Genomic DNA, 15,420 nt, shown 5'->3' with positions numbered 1-15,420 from the left:
TAGAGTCCATTACATTGGCATGGTTCAATGACACCTATAGAAAGTACATGGACCTCCCGATAACAGTTGACGATATGGAACTAGTTATAAAGGGCATGCCGCTGAACAAGGCACCGGGCCCGATGGCCTCACTACCGCCTTTTATAAGACATATGTGGACGTACTGGCACCCAAGCTGCTAGCAGTCTGCGAAGAAGCATTGGAGATGGGGAAATTGCCTGCCTCTATGAGAGAGGTTTTAATCATAATATTTTTAAAATTCTGCAAAGTGGAGGACGAGCTGGACTCCTATAGGCTGCTCTCACTCATAAATGTAGATGTGAAAATCTTCGCCAAGCTATTGGCTAACCGGCTCCAGCCTCTGCTGTCCCTGGTGGCCCTCCCAGACCAATCTGGGTTTATCCCGGGAAGATCAACGTCTCACAACTTGCGCACCATTTTCTCCACGCTACATTATTTGCACCCCAGTGTCCATGCTGCTGTAGTTTTTTTAGATGCCACAAAAGCATTTGACACCCTGGAATGGCCGTACCTATTTGTGATCCTGAACAACATGGGATTCAGCCCTCTATTTATAAACGGGGTCAGACTACTGTACACCGCTCCGAGTGCTAGAATTCTGCTGAACGGTATGATCTCTGACCCATTTCCCATCTCGTGGGGCACAAGGCAGGGATGCCCCCTGTCGCCACTCCTATTTGCAATAGCCATGGAGCCGTTGGCTGCCAGAATAAGACAACATCACACGGCCAGGGGCATAGGGTTCAGTTCTAGAAGTCTGTTCTCGTATGCTGACGATGTGACTCTTTACCTTACTGATCCGGAGGATAAACCTAGACCCGGTGCTACGCGAGTTCATTCGGGTTGGTGGACTGGCAGGTGTATGCATAAACTGGGCAAAATCTGTAGTGTTCCCCTTAACTGAAAATACTCCGGTGGTCACCTCCGAGTTCCCGCTCAGTTGGGAGTCTGATGAGGTTAAGTATCTGGGCATCTGGATCAGCAGAGATTTACACGAAATTTGGAATTTAAATTACGGGCGGGCTATGGTTTGGTTAGAGTTAAGAACAACAAGGGACCCCAAATGAGTCAGCATAGGACCTCGGGGAGCATACTTTATAAGACAACAACGGTCCCATGCATACAGGAATATGCAAAGCAAATGAATATAGACGAAATCACTTCTATATTTGGAGCGACATGTCCAGCCGGACAGAGGTCTTTCAATTTTTACTCAATTGAAAATATACACAGAAGAATAATAACCTTCAACAAATCACCAATGTGGGGCACAAGCTTGTACCCAACCACATCTGATCAGAACAGAAGGTAGAAGAACAGAAGACAGAGCAGGGCTTTTTAAGGCAAAAGCAGCGTTTTCTGTAAGAATGCAGGTGTACAGAAAAGTTAGGCAAGCACCATTACATATGCATTACATATAGGTACAGTTTTTGTATAAGGTGCACAACAAGTCGACAGCGTTTCGGTCCCACTAATTAATCATGGGGACCATCATCAGGACATTTAATAAATGCCTTAAGGTTGTAAGCCTCTAATGCCGGGGAAATGGTATTCCCGATCTGATCGAGCAGATAGTTGAGCAGAACGGTGCCTGATAAGGCGGAACAACCCAGGATCGGATCCTGGAACCAGGAAGCAGATTCAAGCACCGACTAACCCGGTAATCCTGGCCCTGCGGAACTCTATCGCAACGCGATCATCTTTGGTTTAACTCCTTTCCGGGAGCCCTAGTTTTGTGCACCAGTGGTCAGTGTCTCGCATGGCTCTGTGCTTCTGGCATGGAAGGGCGTGTCAGAACTGATGTCGGCGCACAGGGGCGGCATCTAAATAGACATCGCAAATTCATCCCGAAGACGACGACGACAAACGTGGAGTCTACTGATGACTCCTACCGACGCTCCGGGGTACTGCTATAGAAAAATTTCTCCGAATCCAGTCTGATGCCTGCGGGTAATTCTAAGGTAAGAAATCTACAGCTACTAATGTCTCTTACAGATACATCGCTACCGAAGGTAAGTAACTTGTTCTTCACATTGATTCATCTTTGTACCTGCATTTCTTTTAACATGTAAGTACATGGTTTATGAGCAGCACTCTTGAAAATAAATGCTGATAAAATATGTAAATGATGTGAGCATGCATTTGTGGATGCAATATCCTGCCAAACCCTCAGGATTCAGAGGCTGGCTACTAAACAATCAAATGGGATTAAGACCAAGCCAAGGAAGACTGCCGAAAACTTCCATTCATAGTTCTTTGCGGCATCCAGGCTTAAATATTTGCTGTCTTTGGAGTCTATCTTTAACTATGCAAAGCTGAAAGTCACACAGGCAAAGAATAAAATCCGGTGTCCGGAGTCATTTGGATATCCCTGATTTACCACCAGGAGGAAGACAAAGCTGTATCAAACTTAGCTGCCAATGTTTGTGTACGTAGCGAAAGGGAATTTAGTCAAAGACACAAACCTAGATAACTTGCATGTTAAATTCCGGCAAAGATTGTCTTTGTATCTTCTGTTACTCAGTGGCCCCCTCAACCCCGAAAGTGCTAGCTATCATGGGAAAATCCACAGCTCTTGACCATTAGTGAAGCTAGCACTGCTGATGGAGCAAGGACTAGTAGAAAAGAGACTTGCTCAGAAGCAATCCTCTCAATCTGAAAGAGACACCTTAGTGATAGATTCCTTACCTTAGAATTACCCCCAGGCGTCCGACTTGCTCTGGAAAGTTATCTTCAGCAGTACCCCTGCGTGTCGGGAGGTGGTGTAGTGCAGATCCGTGCCAGTCGTAGGCGTCGTGATCGTCGGGATGATGTTGCGGAAGCTACTTGGATACCGCCCTCGTGCTCGGACATCAGTTCTTTCTTTTTTCAAGTCAAGTTTTGACTGAGTTTTTTGGGACTTTTGTCTGTCTTTTGAGTCTTTGCCTGGGGCGCTACCACGACCCTGCGTCGTGCCCCGACTGCCCAGCCATGGCTTTGAAAACTTTGTGGGAGCGGTCCCGAAAATTGCTTGAGGCCCGGGAGTGCCGTTCAAGTTCCCAGTCCCGTGGGAGGTCGAGGGACCGGTCAGCAAGCCGCCATCATCCTTCCACGAAGTCTTCGGATTCGAAGAAGCTACGTCGCTCTTAGCCTTCCCCTAGGACAGGAAATCCAAGAAACTGGAGCAATTTGGGCAGAAGATTTTCTCTTCCGCCAGTTCAGGGCTGCGGTCTGTGAACACTGCATGCCTCTTGGGCCGTTATTCCCACTCTGTGTGGGATACGGTGGCGCAGGTGCTGCCTCAATGACCATAGGAGGCCCGACGGTGCTCTCCCAAGCTATTGCTGAGGGAAGAGATGCAGCAAAGGTCATGATTCGTTATGGCCTTGATACCGCCAACTCGCTGTGCAGATCGATTTCAATGACAGTGGCGCTACGCCATCACGCCTGGCTGAGGACCACTGGCTAGTCAGGGGATGTCCAGAACACTCTGATATACATGCCCTTTGATGGCACTTTGTAGCGCTTTAAGGACTTGCAGGCTGCGGCCAAGTCCGTGGGCCTTTCGCCCATGCGCACTCCTTCGGGGTCTGCTTTTCGCTCCTTTCGTGGCCAAGAAAGGGGTGCCCAGACATGTTCGTTTCAAAGCCACAGGCCTGCGCAGCAAGTCTCCGCGAAGCCGCGGACGTGGGACCTGCTGAGGTGGGTCACTGGGCCAGCAGGTGGGTCAGTCCACTACCTCCCCTGCCACCACTGCCTCCAAACCTTCCTAATCCGGTGTTTCAGGCCCATCAGATGCCAGTGGGCAGCAGGATTCACCATTACCTCCCTCACTGGCGTACCATCACTACTGACAGGTGGGGTTTACAGATTGTCCTAAGGGGCTACTCTCTCCCATTCAAAACCACCCCTCAAGCTATCCCCGCTCAGTACTACCGCATGTCGGTGATCACTTGGCACTTCTCTAGCAGGAAGTTGTGGCACTGTTGGCCAAGGGGGCCATCAAGCGCGTTCCGACGCCAGAAGTAGGTCGTGGTTGTTACTCCCACTACTTCCTGATTCCAAAGAAGGACAAGGGCCTGCGTCCTATCTTAGACCTTCAGAACGTCAAGCGATCCCTCCAGAAGGAGAAGTTCAAGCTGCTAACACTTGCTCAGGTCTTGTCTGCCCTGGACCCACAACAATGAATGATAGCATTGGACTTGCAGGACGCGTATTTTCATATCCCCGTCCTGCCAGCCCACCGGCGTTACCTGCGGTTCACGGCAGGCCGCGAGCACTTTCAGTTTACCGTGCTCCCTGTTGGCGTTACCTGCGCCACTCTGGTGTTCACGAAAGTGATGGCGGTGGTCACACCTCATCTGCGCAGATCAGGGGTTTCAATCTACCTCTATCTCGACGACTGGTTGTTGGAGGGCTCACCCCAGGCGGTAGTCTCCCACCTCTAGACTACGGCCGACCTCCTGCATTTGCTGAGGTTCTCCATCAACATGCCGAAGTCGCACCTGATTCCCCCCGAGAAGCTCCTCTTTATTGGAGCCGTTCTGGACTAGGTGCAGTTTTGGGTTTTTCCTCCCGATCAGCAAGTCCAGGACATTCTGGCTAGGATTCTGACCTTTCGGCACTTGTTCTAGGGTTTGGTCAGGATGACCTTGAGGCTGCTGGGCCTCATGGCCTCCTGCTGACCAATCAAGCCAGATGGTATATGCAGACTCTGCAGTGGAACCTGAACTTCCGTTGGGCGCAGCATCAAGGGGACCTGTCCGAGTACATCCAGATATCGGAGGGCACTGCATGACAGTTGCAGTGGTGGCTCACGAACCAGCATTGGGTCCACTGCAGATCACTCTCCCTTCCCAAAACCGGAGCACACAATGGTGACGGATGCATCCCTCCTGAGATGGGGTGGCCACATGGGAGAGGCGGAGATCAGAGGCCTCTGGTCTCCGGCGAGTCCAGGCTCCATATCACCCTTCTGGAGCTCCAGGCAATCCTACTTGCACTGAAGGCATTCCTTTTCTTTGACAAGGGGAGTAGTGCAGGTGTTCACAGACAACACCCCCGCCATGTGGTACTGCAACAAGCAAGGCAGGGTTGTGGACCCTATGTCAGGAGGCTCTGCGACTCTGGACATGGCTGGAACATTAAGGCATTTCCATGGTGGTTCGACACTTGGCAGGTTCTTGGAACGCTAGAGCGGACAAACTCAGCCGCAGGTGCATGATGGATCACGAATGGCCTCTTGACTCTGAGGTGGTGCATGGTCTCTTTCAACATTGAGGAGAGCCTTGATTAGATCTGTTCGCCGTCGAAGACAACACGCAATGTCAGCAGTTCTGCGCGTTGGAATTTCCAAGGCGCCAGTCGCTCTGCGATGCTTTTCGTCACGAGTGGAGTTGCGTTCTATTGTACGCCTTTCCGCCTATACCAATTCTACCCCGAGTGCTATGGAAGATCAGGCGCGACCGGGCTCAATTCATTCTTGTGGCCCCGGACTGGGCTCGAAGAGTTTGGTATCCCGAGCTACTCAGTATGATCATGGATCCCCCGATCCGATTGCTCCTTTAGGAGGATCCTCTGTCGCAGCAGCAGGGGGCGGTCATCCACCCGAACATGTCCAGCCTCCTCCTCCTTGCGTGGAAATAGAGCGGCGACAGTTGATTCCATTTGACTTGCCTCCTGAAGTCTGTGATATCATTCTGGCAGCCAGGCGTCCCTCCACTAAATCGGTATATGCCTGCAGGTGGAACAAATTTGTGGCATGATGTATAGCAACGGCTGGAGAGCCCCTTTCTGCCCCTCAATCAGAAGTCCTATTGTTCCTCCTTTTGCCCGGCAGGGCTCTGCTCTGGGCACTATTAAGGACTATCTTTCAGCAATTTCTGCCTTTTTCAGGCCTCTCTTTTTCAAGTCCCCTGTTGTAAAGGCATTATTCACCTTTTCCATCCTATTCCGTTTGTGATGCCGCAATGGGACTTGAATTTGGTTCTTACTTATTTGATGTGCGCTCCTTTTGAGCCGCTTCACAATTGTCGTCTTCGTTTACTGACTTTAAAGACTGCTTAGTTTGGTGGTGGTCAAGAGCCAGGTCTGCTTCCTGCACTTTAAAGTGTACAAGTCCTCCAAGGATACAAGGAATAAGCATAGAAGCAAGAGCATAAGCAAGAAAAGGAACATCTGGAATTAACCATGGAGGTGATCAAGGGGCAAGTTATCACCATTCTTAAGTTACCCCTTACTTCTCTAGAACTCCGATGCAGCCTCCTCACTAAAGGGTCTCCAGGTTGCCACTCCTCGCCATTTAATAAAGGCCTAGAATCTGTGAACTGTTTAGGCAAAACCACAGCGATGGGGAACAGAACAGTGGCTAGGATTTATAGGCCAGGACTGGGGGACTGGGCATTTCTTTCAGTCCACCTGTTGTTAAAGTCGTGTGGTACAGGCTTTCTATTCAACCCAGCATCCTTTCCTACCCAACTGCCAGAATCGGTCCACACAACTGGACCGAATGGGGGAAAAAGTATTCTCTCAGTGGGCAACCAAGCAATTCCATTCACTCACAGCACCTGCCTTATTAGCTGCTCATTCTGCTTGTGGCATATAGCAGCAATGATCCGAACCTTCCTGACTATTTGACGGATCATTTTGTGGAGGTCGTCCACGGTGTCCAAGATTGTGTTTAGATCTATGGGGTCCGTTATGTAGCCTTGCGCCATCACCCCATACTGCGGTAAAAAGATTTCTCCAGGGATGTCCATGTCACACATAGTACTTTAAAGCTAGAATGGCCAAGGCCCTATTTCTTGGGCTAAGAGTTCAGACAGTGCCCGCCTGCAAAGATTGCCCAGCAGTAGCAGTTCAAGGCAAGGTGTTGCCAGACCCAGCCTTACTCAACACTAGCTAGCTTCACCTTGTAGGTACATGTACTGGACCATTGGAAAGTTGGTATCCTTCTTTCAACAGTCTTGGAAGGCGATAACATTTGACCTATAGGTCTGTAAAATTATAGAAAGTGGCTGCACCATATACTTCTTGCAGTAGATCCCCTCCACCCATTACCCCCAAATATCTCACCCCAACAGTCCCTTCCTTTCAGTCAGAGGAATACCTTCTGATACTGCAGCAGGAGGTCACAGCCCTGCTACAGAAAGGAGCCATGCATTTGGTGCCCGGAGCATAAAATTGGGCAGGGGTGTAGCACTTTGATGAGTCTTTGTCCTATCTTACTGTAGAAGAAGTTGTTCAAAATGCTGTGCCTGGCTCACATTTATGTTGCACTGGAAGCAGGAGTCTTTATTTTCAGAACTCTCACTGCCACAGTTCTGTGGGTGCACAGGAGATACCTACTGTTTGTGATGGGGTTCCCTCACTTCCTGTTTGTGATCCTTTTTTTCAGACTGATATCCGCACTTCAAGGTTTCGCAAAGGTGCTGCCGGGTGTTGTGGCTCATCAGAGTGGAGTGTGAATCCCTGTGCTTCAGTATCTCGACAACTTGCTTCTAAAAACCAGGTTGCCACAGCTGAGTTTGCATCACATGCAGGCAACAGAATCCCTCCTGTTAGACTTGGAATTTTCTATTATCATGCCCAAGTTTCACCTTGAGCCCTCTCTGGGCCTCCTGTTAAAAAAGGGCAGCAGTGGGTACAGCATTGGATTCGACATCCCCCTAAGCCTTATGTCATACGTCATGTTGCGTCGGTTTGGGGAATGGTGGTACAGAAGGTAATTTGAAGAGCGCCGTATGCCCCAGCAACTCCACTGTGGATGGTAACATCCTTCAAACGGATATTGCAAGCAATGAATGTTAACAAATGGAGGGAAGGTGGCTGCCTTTTGATGGGGGCTTATACATTATGGAACGGTTCATGACAAGAGAGGAAGAAGATAATGCTTTCTAACTTGGCAGGGGACAGTTCCTACAGTACGCTAAGATTTCAGCAGTAGCCAGAGAACTGTGGCCGACATTTCCACAGGAGCCGCAGGTCACGTCAGTATTACAGATGGTATCTACCCTGGCGGGAGGGTGAAGGTTGGTCTTGCACATATACAGAGCACTGAGGGAGGATGTCCCTACTGCTCCCCTTCCACTACACATGAAATGGGATGATAAAATGGGTGAGCCCCTTACAGAGATGCGATGGTAGAAAGTACATGAAGGGGTCAAACAGATAAGCTCCAACACATGTTTTAAATTAATCCAATAGAATGTGGTGCACCAGACATACCTCACTCCACGAATACTGCAAAACTATACCCGGACCGGGCCGACGCATGTCCCAGATGCAAATGCTCGAGAGCACATTTTGTCCACATGTTGTGGGACTGTCCTGAGCTAGCATGCTTTTGGGGGGCGGTTATAGATACTCTGCAGATTGTCACAGGATGGACCATACCAGCCACTATCAAAGGGGTGGTGTTGGGACAACTGCCCACGCCAAAAGCTAAGAAACTCACTAGAAGGTTAATACAGGTGGGTCTCGTACTTGCAAAAAGGCGCATCGCAATTCATTGGCTGAGTCCAGATCCAACCATGGTCGAGAAGTGGATTAAAGATATGTTGAGTGGACCACTGCAGAATCCATATGGATGAACAAGGTCAGGGGGGATGATAGACTTGAAGAAAATATGAGTGCCTGGCGCCTAATGATCATGGATTTAACTAAAGGAAAAGATTCCTCAGAAGTGGAGACGCTTTCCTCGCACTCCACTCAGAAAGGGGCCGGCCCATTACCCATACCTGAGGGTCTCTTGCGCCAGAGAATGGCATAGATAATAGAGGTATATGATATAACGGATGGTTTCCAAGCCCCGAAGTGAATATGGCACCCATGACTGTGGGGCATAGAGGGGTAGAGTTCATAGTTATTGTTATCAATTTATTAAAAACAGAAGAGATAATGACATGGGAAATGTGAGGACTTTAGTTAGTAAAAAGCAAAACATTAGTAGCCTGATCATACATCCTGATTGACTGACACCAAGAACACTGTAATACGCATGTCTTAGTGTTGTTGTCATGCAAATATGAATAAAAATATTTAAATAAATTATAGATATATAAGGCGGCCGAAATGCGTCATTTGGACAACTGATGATGATGTTGTGAATAAACATCACTAAGCCTTGCCTATGGAGTCTTTTCCTGGCTCTGCACCACTGCCGTGGATGGTCGCACTGCTAGGAGTTTGGATATATATATCTCAAAGTTTTGTCGTAGTAAGCATCACACGCACTCGGAAAAAGTACAGCTAGTGGGCGTTTATTTCCAAAGTAACGCTACGCGTTTCAGCACAGAAGTGCCTTGTTCACACGTTTAACCTGTATCAAGTTAGGAACAGTCTTAAGTGCAAACTTCCTGATCACAGCATATAGTAAACATAAAAGAAGTACATTCTACACAAAGAGTCTCTGGCGGCCATTTGTAAGTACAGATGTGCACATAGTTCCTCTATAGAAGCATAGGCTCTCTATTAATTGTATGATAGATAGATAGATAGATAGATAGATAGATAATCAGAGACAACTTGGACACCTTTCTGTGCAAGAAAATAATAAATGTAATGGCAAGTCAAACAACGCGTTTCAGCAGGACCAAGGCTTAATTGCTGAAACGCGTTGTTTGACTTGCCAATTATTTTCTTGCATAGAAAGGCGTCTGCGTGGTCTCTGATACGAATCGCAGACTGGTGTGAGGAATACGGGGGACTGCCGGTGTCCCTGCTCGGACCGCCTTGGACAGCCGGCTAACACTAACCGGAGGTCCAATCAAATCGAGCATTTACTGTAGGGAACGAGAAAATCCAATAAAGTGAAATATAGAGAAAATCACCATTGCAATTCAAAACGTGTGCATGTTATCGAAAGGTCAAGTGACCAGTAAATGGACGTGCGCCAAGAGAAGTAGATGAGACATAAGACCAGCCACCTTATTATGTTTTCGCCCCAACGGGATCTAAATTTGTGTTGGACTTTTTTAATGGGCGCTTTCTATGAGCCCTTCTACAGTTGTGAGTTTCATTTGGTATCAAGACTGCTTTTTCTGGTTGCCATTCCTTAAGCAAGATAGGTCAATTAGTTCCATGCATTTAGCATCGCTCAACTACTCACACTTCGCCCCGTATAACATTGTCCTAAAGCAGCTTTCTTCCCACCAGGTAGGGGCACTGCTTGGGTGTCTATTGAAAAGATGAGGAATCTGCAGGTAGAAGTATCCATGAGGAGAAAGTTACTTGCCTTCGGTAATGATATTTTAGGTGGATACTCCTATCTCCACATTTTTCACAGATCCTGCCCACCTACTGATTCTGAAGGATAGTCATAGGTGCTTTATTACCAAGGTTCTAAGTTAGATTGCTATACTACACCGCCTCTAGGGATATGGATAAAAACGGGCTGGTGACTAACTTCGCAGTGCTGGGGTGGAGGCCATTTAGCTCTAGTGAAGCCTCCACTTCTGGCGTTGAGATGAAGCCAGCACCACCTGCCAGCTTGGAGGAGCTTAGCCAAAGGTTTTTGAATACCGACTAGCATCTGGGATATTCAAGAGGTGAAGAATCTGCAGCTATATAAGTATCCAACAGAAAGATAGTTACCGAAGGTAAGTAACCCTTTCTTCTTGGTTATAGGAAACTGGAAGGGCACTTCAAAATAAACTCTCCAAAATAACATTATTGGCCTTCCCAATAATATGCAAACATGGGGAATCTAGGCTCTTATTCTTCAAGCTTTCTAGAATAGATTTACATGCATTATTTTAATGGTTTATAAACGTATCCTTTTATCATACAGGTGGAGAACTGTTTATGCAGTTGGAGAGAGAAGGCATTTTTATGGAAGATACAGCCTGGTAAGTATTAAAAAAGCACATTTTCTTCCCCTCTGGGTCATATTGGCAATTGGCAATTGGCTGGGAGTTGTGGCAGTGTTTTAACAATAGGAATAATAGCAATGGTGATGCAAATTGTCTAAGTGCAACATTTAGTTCAGATTTTTACTGTGTCAATTTCGAAGTTATGCTTTTTAAATTAATTGTGCTGTTCTCTCTAACATCAAACAGGAGCATTGTTTGGAATTATCCTTTTGGTTTTTCCTGATATTAGGCGGAAGATAAAAACTATGATGCAACGACCCTCTATCAAAGGGGCGTTTTGCTAGTGTTGCACCCATCTTACAGATCCTTGGAGCAGGTCTGGCAGAGTTCATATGAGGATTTTAAGGTTTTAAACAATTTTCCGAAGTGTAAAAACACAAGCATACTATAAATAAAAAATGCACCCTGTGCTAATAGGTGTAGGGATAACTATGTGAATAAAAGGATTTCTCTTGAAAAGGCGTCATGAATACACTCAAATATGCAGTCCATCATATTCTTGTATTGGAACACCAAATCAGTTTGAAACAAATCTCTTCAACTTTCAAAATGTCTTGGCCTCATCTAAGCCCTCCCAAGACAGTACTGCCAGGGTTTTTTTTCTTTAACTGCCAGGATGGTGATACAGGGGAGCTTTGCAGGCTCACCCTCTGCATTTACCTCCACCCAGCAGTATAACAGATGCTTCTCTGATGCCCCGGTCAATTAGTGCCTGAATCCTACAATGGAGTTTAATTTGCTTTTTCCACCATATTGCAGTTGTATGCTGGGATTCTACAATAACTCTGGTATCCTAATCCCCATAGTACCCAGTCTTCTACCCCATATTTTCCAGTCTTGCCCCTGTTCTCTTCCAAACCTGCTTCATTGGTGGATTTTTGACATGGGATTTTCTCAGTGATTGTACCGCCTTTACGTCATGATGGTGACCCTTTAAATCACTCCTAATTGAAACGCCACCCACACTATCGTGCAAATACTTTTTCTAATTAAATGACTGCTCCGTAGCTCTAGAACTAACCTGTTCAGTCACGCCTCCTCATTAATCCCATCCCATAATGTAATCAACCAGATTCATTTGAGCTTCCTTCAGTTCCATTCCGTGGAGATAGCCCTCACATGTCACTAAGTTAATCCCCTCCACTCACCTCATTCATTTTACACTAGTGCAATTCTTGACTTTCTGCAGACGTTCATACTGTTTGTCATCCTTCCAGGCTAGTGACCCAAGCTTTCTTGGTCATCATAGGAAATCTCTAAAGGCTCTTCTACCTTATATTATTTCACAATCTCAAAACTACTTAAACCAGTCAATGTTCATCAGGACTCCGTTCTCACCCTGCACTCCTGCTGACAGAATCACTTTTTATTTCTCATATCACTTGCATGCTGATTAGCAAATGCTGTTATATTTTCAATAGATCACATCCATCTGTCATTTTAAAATATTCAACTCTCTCAGCTGTCAAACACTTGAGTGCCTCTGTTCACTAGCAATTAACTAATCCAAAACCGAGATAATTTACCCACACCTCCCAGTCCTCATAGAAAAGTCCATGCTTATCTCGCTGATGATGTGTACACTGAATTAGTGTAACTGTCAACTGATCTACCCAATTAAAGTGTTGATACTTCATAATATGCTGTCTTCTCACATATGAGATCCCAAAGATACAGGCTAGTTTGGCCCCCTGCTAGATGTCGAGCCTACTATAATTTCTTACTTGTGTGCAAGCTATCCATGATATGGAGTCTGATTATGCAGCTATGATACTCTAATGCCATACTTAAATCTGTCATTCTAGATCTACTAGTCAAACTGAAAACCTCATCTCTCATGTTTTTTGCGATCTTCCCAGAAGCTCGGACCACCAATGTGAGCACCCTCCCCAGCCAAATATGATGTATATGCTGCCTTTATTAATTCAAACACACTGAAATCTCATTTCATGGAACTCAAAAGCTTAGTCTCCTGACCATCGAGTCTTTCCTACCATCAACTCCGACTTATCACATTTAACCCTGCCCACTCACTCCTGGTTTAAATAATTATTCTGTTCTGGTTTAGGATAAAGTTGTGATTTTTTTGACATTACTTCTCAATGTCTGAGAATTATCCAAACCATGAACCACATTGTTTTTTGCTGACCACCAAAAACTTCTTCTTTCCTATTGTAGCTACTTGTTTGTTTATATAGAACATCTATTTGAAGGGGTCCTGAACCTCAAAAAATACAAATGCAAAATAGAGACCAACCTGTTTTGTTCGGGATCACTGGCTGATTCTGTGGCTCTATTCTCCACCTCCATCTGTTCCCCCATCAACCTTGGAGTTTTGAGCACGTTCTTACACAATGTTCTCTTCAGTAGTGATGCTTCAACAGTATCTACCTATTCAAATAACTCATTACACTTCACGATCTAGCTTTTTCAAATATTTGGCTGGTTCCCAGAGTGCTATGCACTCACCTAAAGCCCTCTTTCTGCTGTCTTCTCAAATCTTCTTGAGTGGCAAAAGGGGGATTTGACATTATGCATCCACTAACTTATTATAGGCATTCTCCTACAGAGCCCACAATACTAGTGGACCCCAGAAAACTGAGGCTGCCAGAACACCCAACCCAGCACCCGAAGACTAGGTCAAGAACCCCAAAAGCCTGGGCCAGACTGCCTTGGAATTGAGTGATTGACATCTCGGTCTTCATCCTTAATCCTGAATGCATTCCTCCTCCAACAATCTGTAAACTCTATTTGGAATTAGGGGGTGTATAATTGGCAGTACACATACTGTCACTTGATTCCATAGTTTTCTAGCTGTTGTGTATGGGAATGGTTTCTAGAAGCTATCTGTTACTATTGCATATAGAATTCTGGGAAGGCACATACACTGATACTTCTACACTGACAGGGAGACAGAGGCTGGCTGAGCTACCCCAGCCTGCTGGAAGAAGATCCTAGGGCCTAGGCATACTCAGTAAACCTGGACCAGACTCAAGTTTAACCATTTTCCATCCAATTTTACTACTTCCATTTCCACACAAATTTACTGAAACATCAGTCCATTTTGAGCTATCATTTGTCTTAAAATCTCATGATTTTTTTGATCCGAGTGAAGCTCTGTTTTTCATGAGTCTCAGGACAGAACCAGTTCTTATTATACTTTAGAAGGCCTTTGAAGGACTAGTTTTGTTGGGTGGGTGAGGCAAGCAGTGATAGGGTGGAGAGGAGGGTGAGACAGGAATGGTTCTTGTTTTAGTAGTATTTCAGGTACGTCTCCTAGCCCATACTCCTATCTAAATCCAACTAGGGACAATCTCTGTCTATCCCTTTGAAGTTAATGCTCCTTTGGCTCTGCAGCAAGCCCCACTCTTTAATATCAAAGTGGCTCCCATGGCAGCTTTGATAAGTTGAATTGGCCTCCAATGTTACAGCTATGCTGAAGACCAGTAGCTGATAGTCTAATTTGAGCTCCATCCATTCAGCAACGATTTTGTGATTGCCTCCTATCTTTTGCTGCCTGAACGTTTGTCATCTCAATCTCAGTACACCTTCTCTCCCTTGGACAGGAAACAGTTCTTTTCGCAATTGGTATCGCCTCTGTTGTGGTTCCGTCTGCTTTGCATCCGGGAGCCCTTTGACACACCTGTCGGGCCTTCTTATCTGACTTTGTCCCTCAGAATGCACAGACCATGATGGAAAGGACTTCTTTTCAGTACTCTCCTCCGTGTCACTTGAAGTACAGTGGACAGATGATCAGCAAGTCTGAAACCTCTTGTTTGTTGTGGGAGCACATTGAGACCTGTTTGCCACCATGCTGCGCTTTCCAATTCAAACGGACCCTCAGTTGCTGGTGTGATCGTCTACTTGTTTGACGCACCATGGTGCCACGACAGGATCTTGACACTACGAAATCTTCGACATAGTTCTTTCTCTGGCTCAGAAACCAAAGATCAGCAGCACCATAGTCGGAAGACTTCAACTTGAGTATTATTTCCTATTCTGTATCACATCGATCATGCCAGCACCTGGAACGTCTGCCCTCCAGCCTACAACCCATTCAGCAGCCTTCCAGTCCACCACTGCCTCCCAGCCATGTCCAACCCCATCATAAGGCTTCAGAGCCGACTTAAGACGTCACTGCCACTGCTGAAATATTTGCACAAGGCCCGACCTTTCTCACCGCCAACAACCCCCTATACACCTACACCAGGCTCTTCAGAGCCGATCCAACACTGGGTCAAAACCTTCGAATTAGAAATCTACTTCTGCACCCAGTCAACTATCAATAGCTAATTACTCTGCTGCCTCTGTGGAACATGACAACCCATTTTACTGGACCTGCAAGAGGAGTTGGACACTCTGCAGAGACTTCTCCTAACTTGCTTACAAATTGGCAAGATTTCTGCAAAGCCACCACTAAAGACGCAGGCAACTCTTCATCCCAATAGGAAGCTTACTTTTGAAGACCGCTTGCTCTGGAACCCCACGACCTTCAAAGCTGCGAAAACATCAAGATTGGAGGCACTAGTTTCCTGCTGCTAGCCCCCTG

At 46.4% G+C, this 15,420-nt stretch overlaps 1 protein-coding gene across 1 annotated transcript in view; it reads left to right on the top strand.

The window, feature by feature from the left end:
• RPS6KB1 (ribosomal protein S6 kinase B1) overlaps positions 1-15,420 on the top strand; it is a 350,261-nt gene that overhangs the window by 102,799 nt on the left and 232,042 nt on the right. The window contains exon 6 of the mRNA XM_086954940.1: positions 10,790-10,847. Coding sequence (XP_086811066.1) covers positions 10,790-10,847 — 58 coding nt within the window. The remainder of the gene's footprint in view (positions 1-10,789; positions 10,848-15,420) is intronic.

This window comes from Lissotriton vulgaris, chromosome 2_1 (genome assembly GCF_964263255.1).
Source record: "Lissotriton vulgaris chromosome 2_1, aLisVul1.2, whole genome shotgun sequence".
Lineage (NCBI taxonomy): Eukaryota > Metazoa > Chordata > Amphibia > Caudata > Salamandridae > Lissotriton > Lissotriton vulgaris.
Note: the sequence above shows the minus strand (reverse complement) of the source record. Positions and strands in the feature narration are given on the sequence as shown.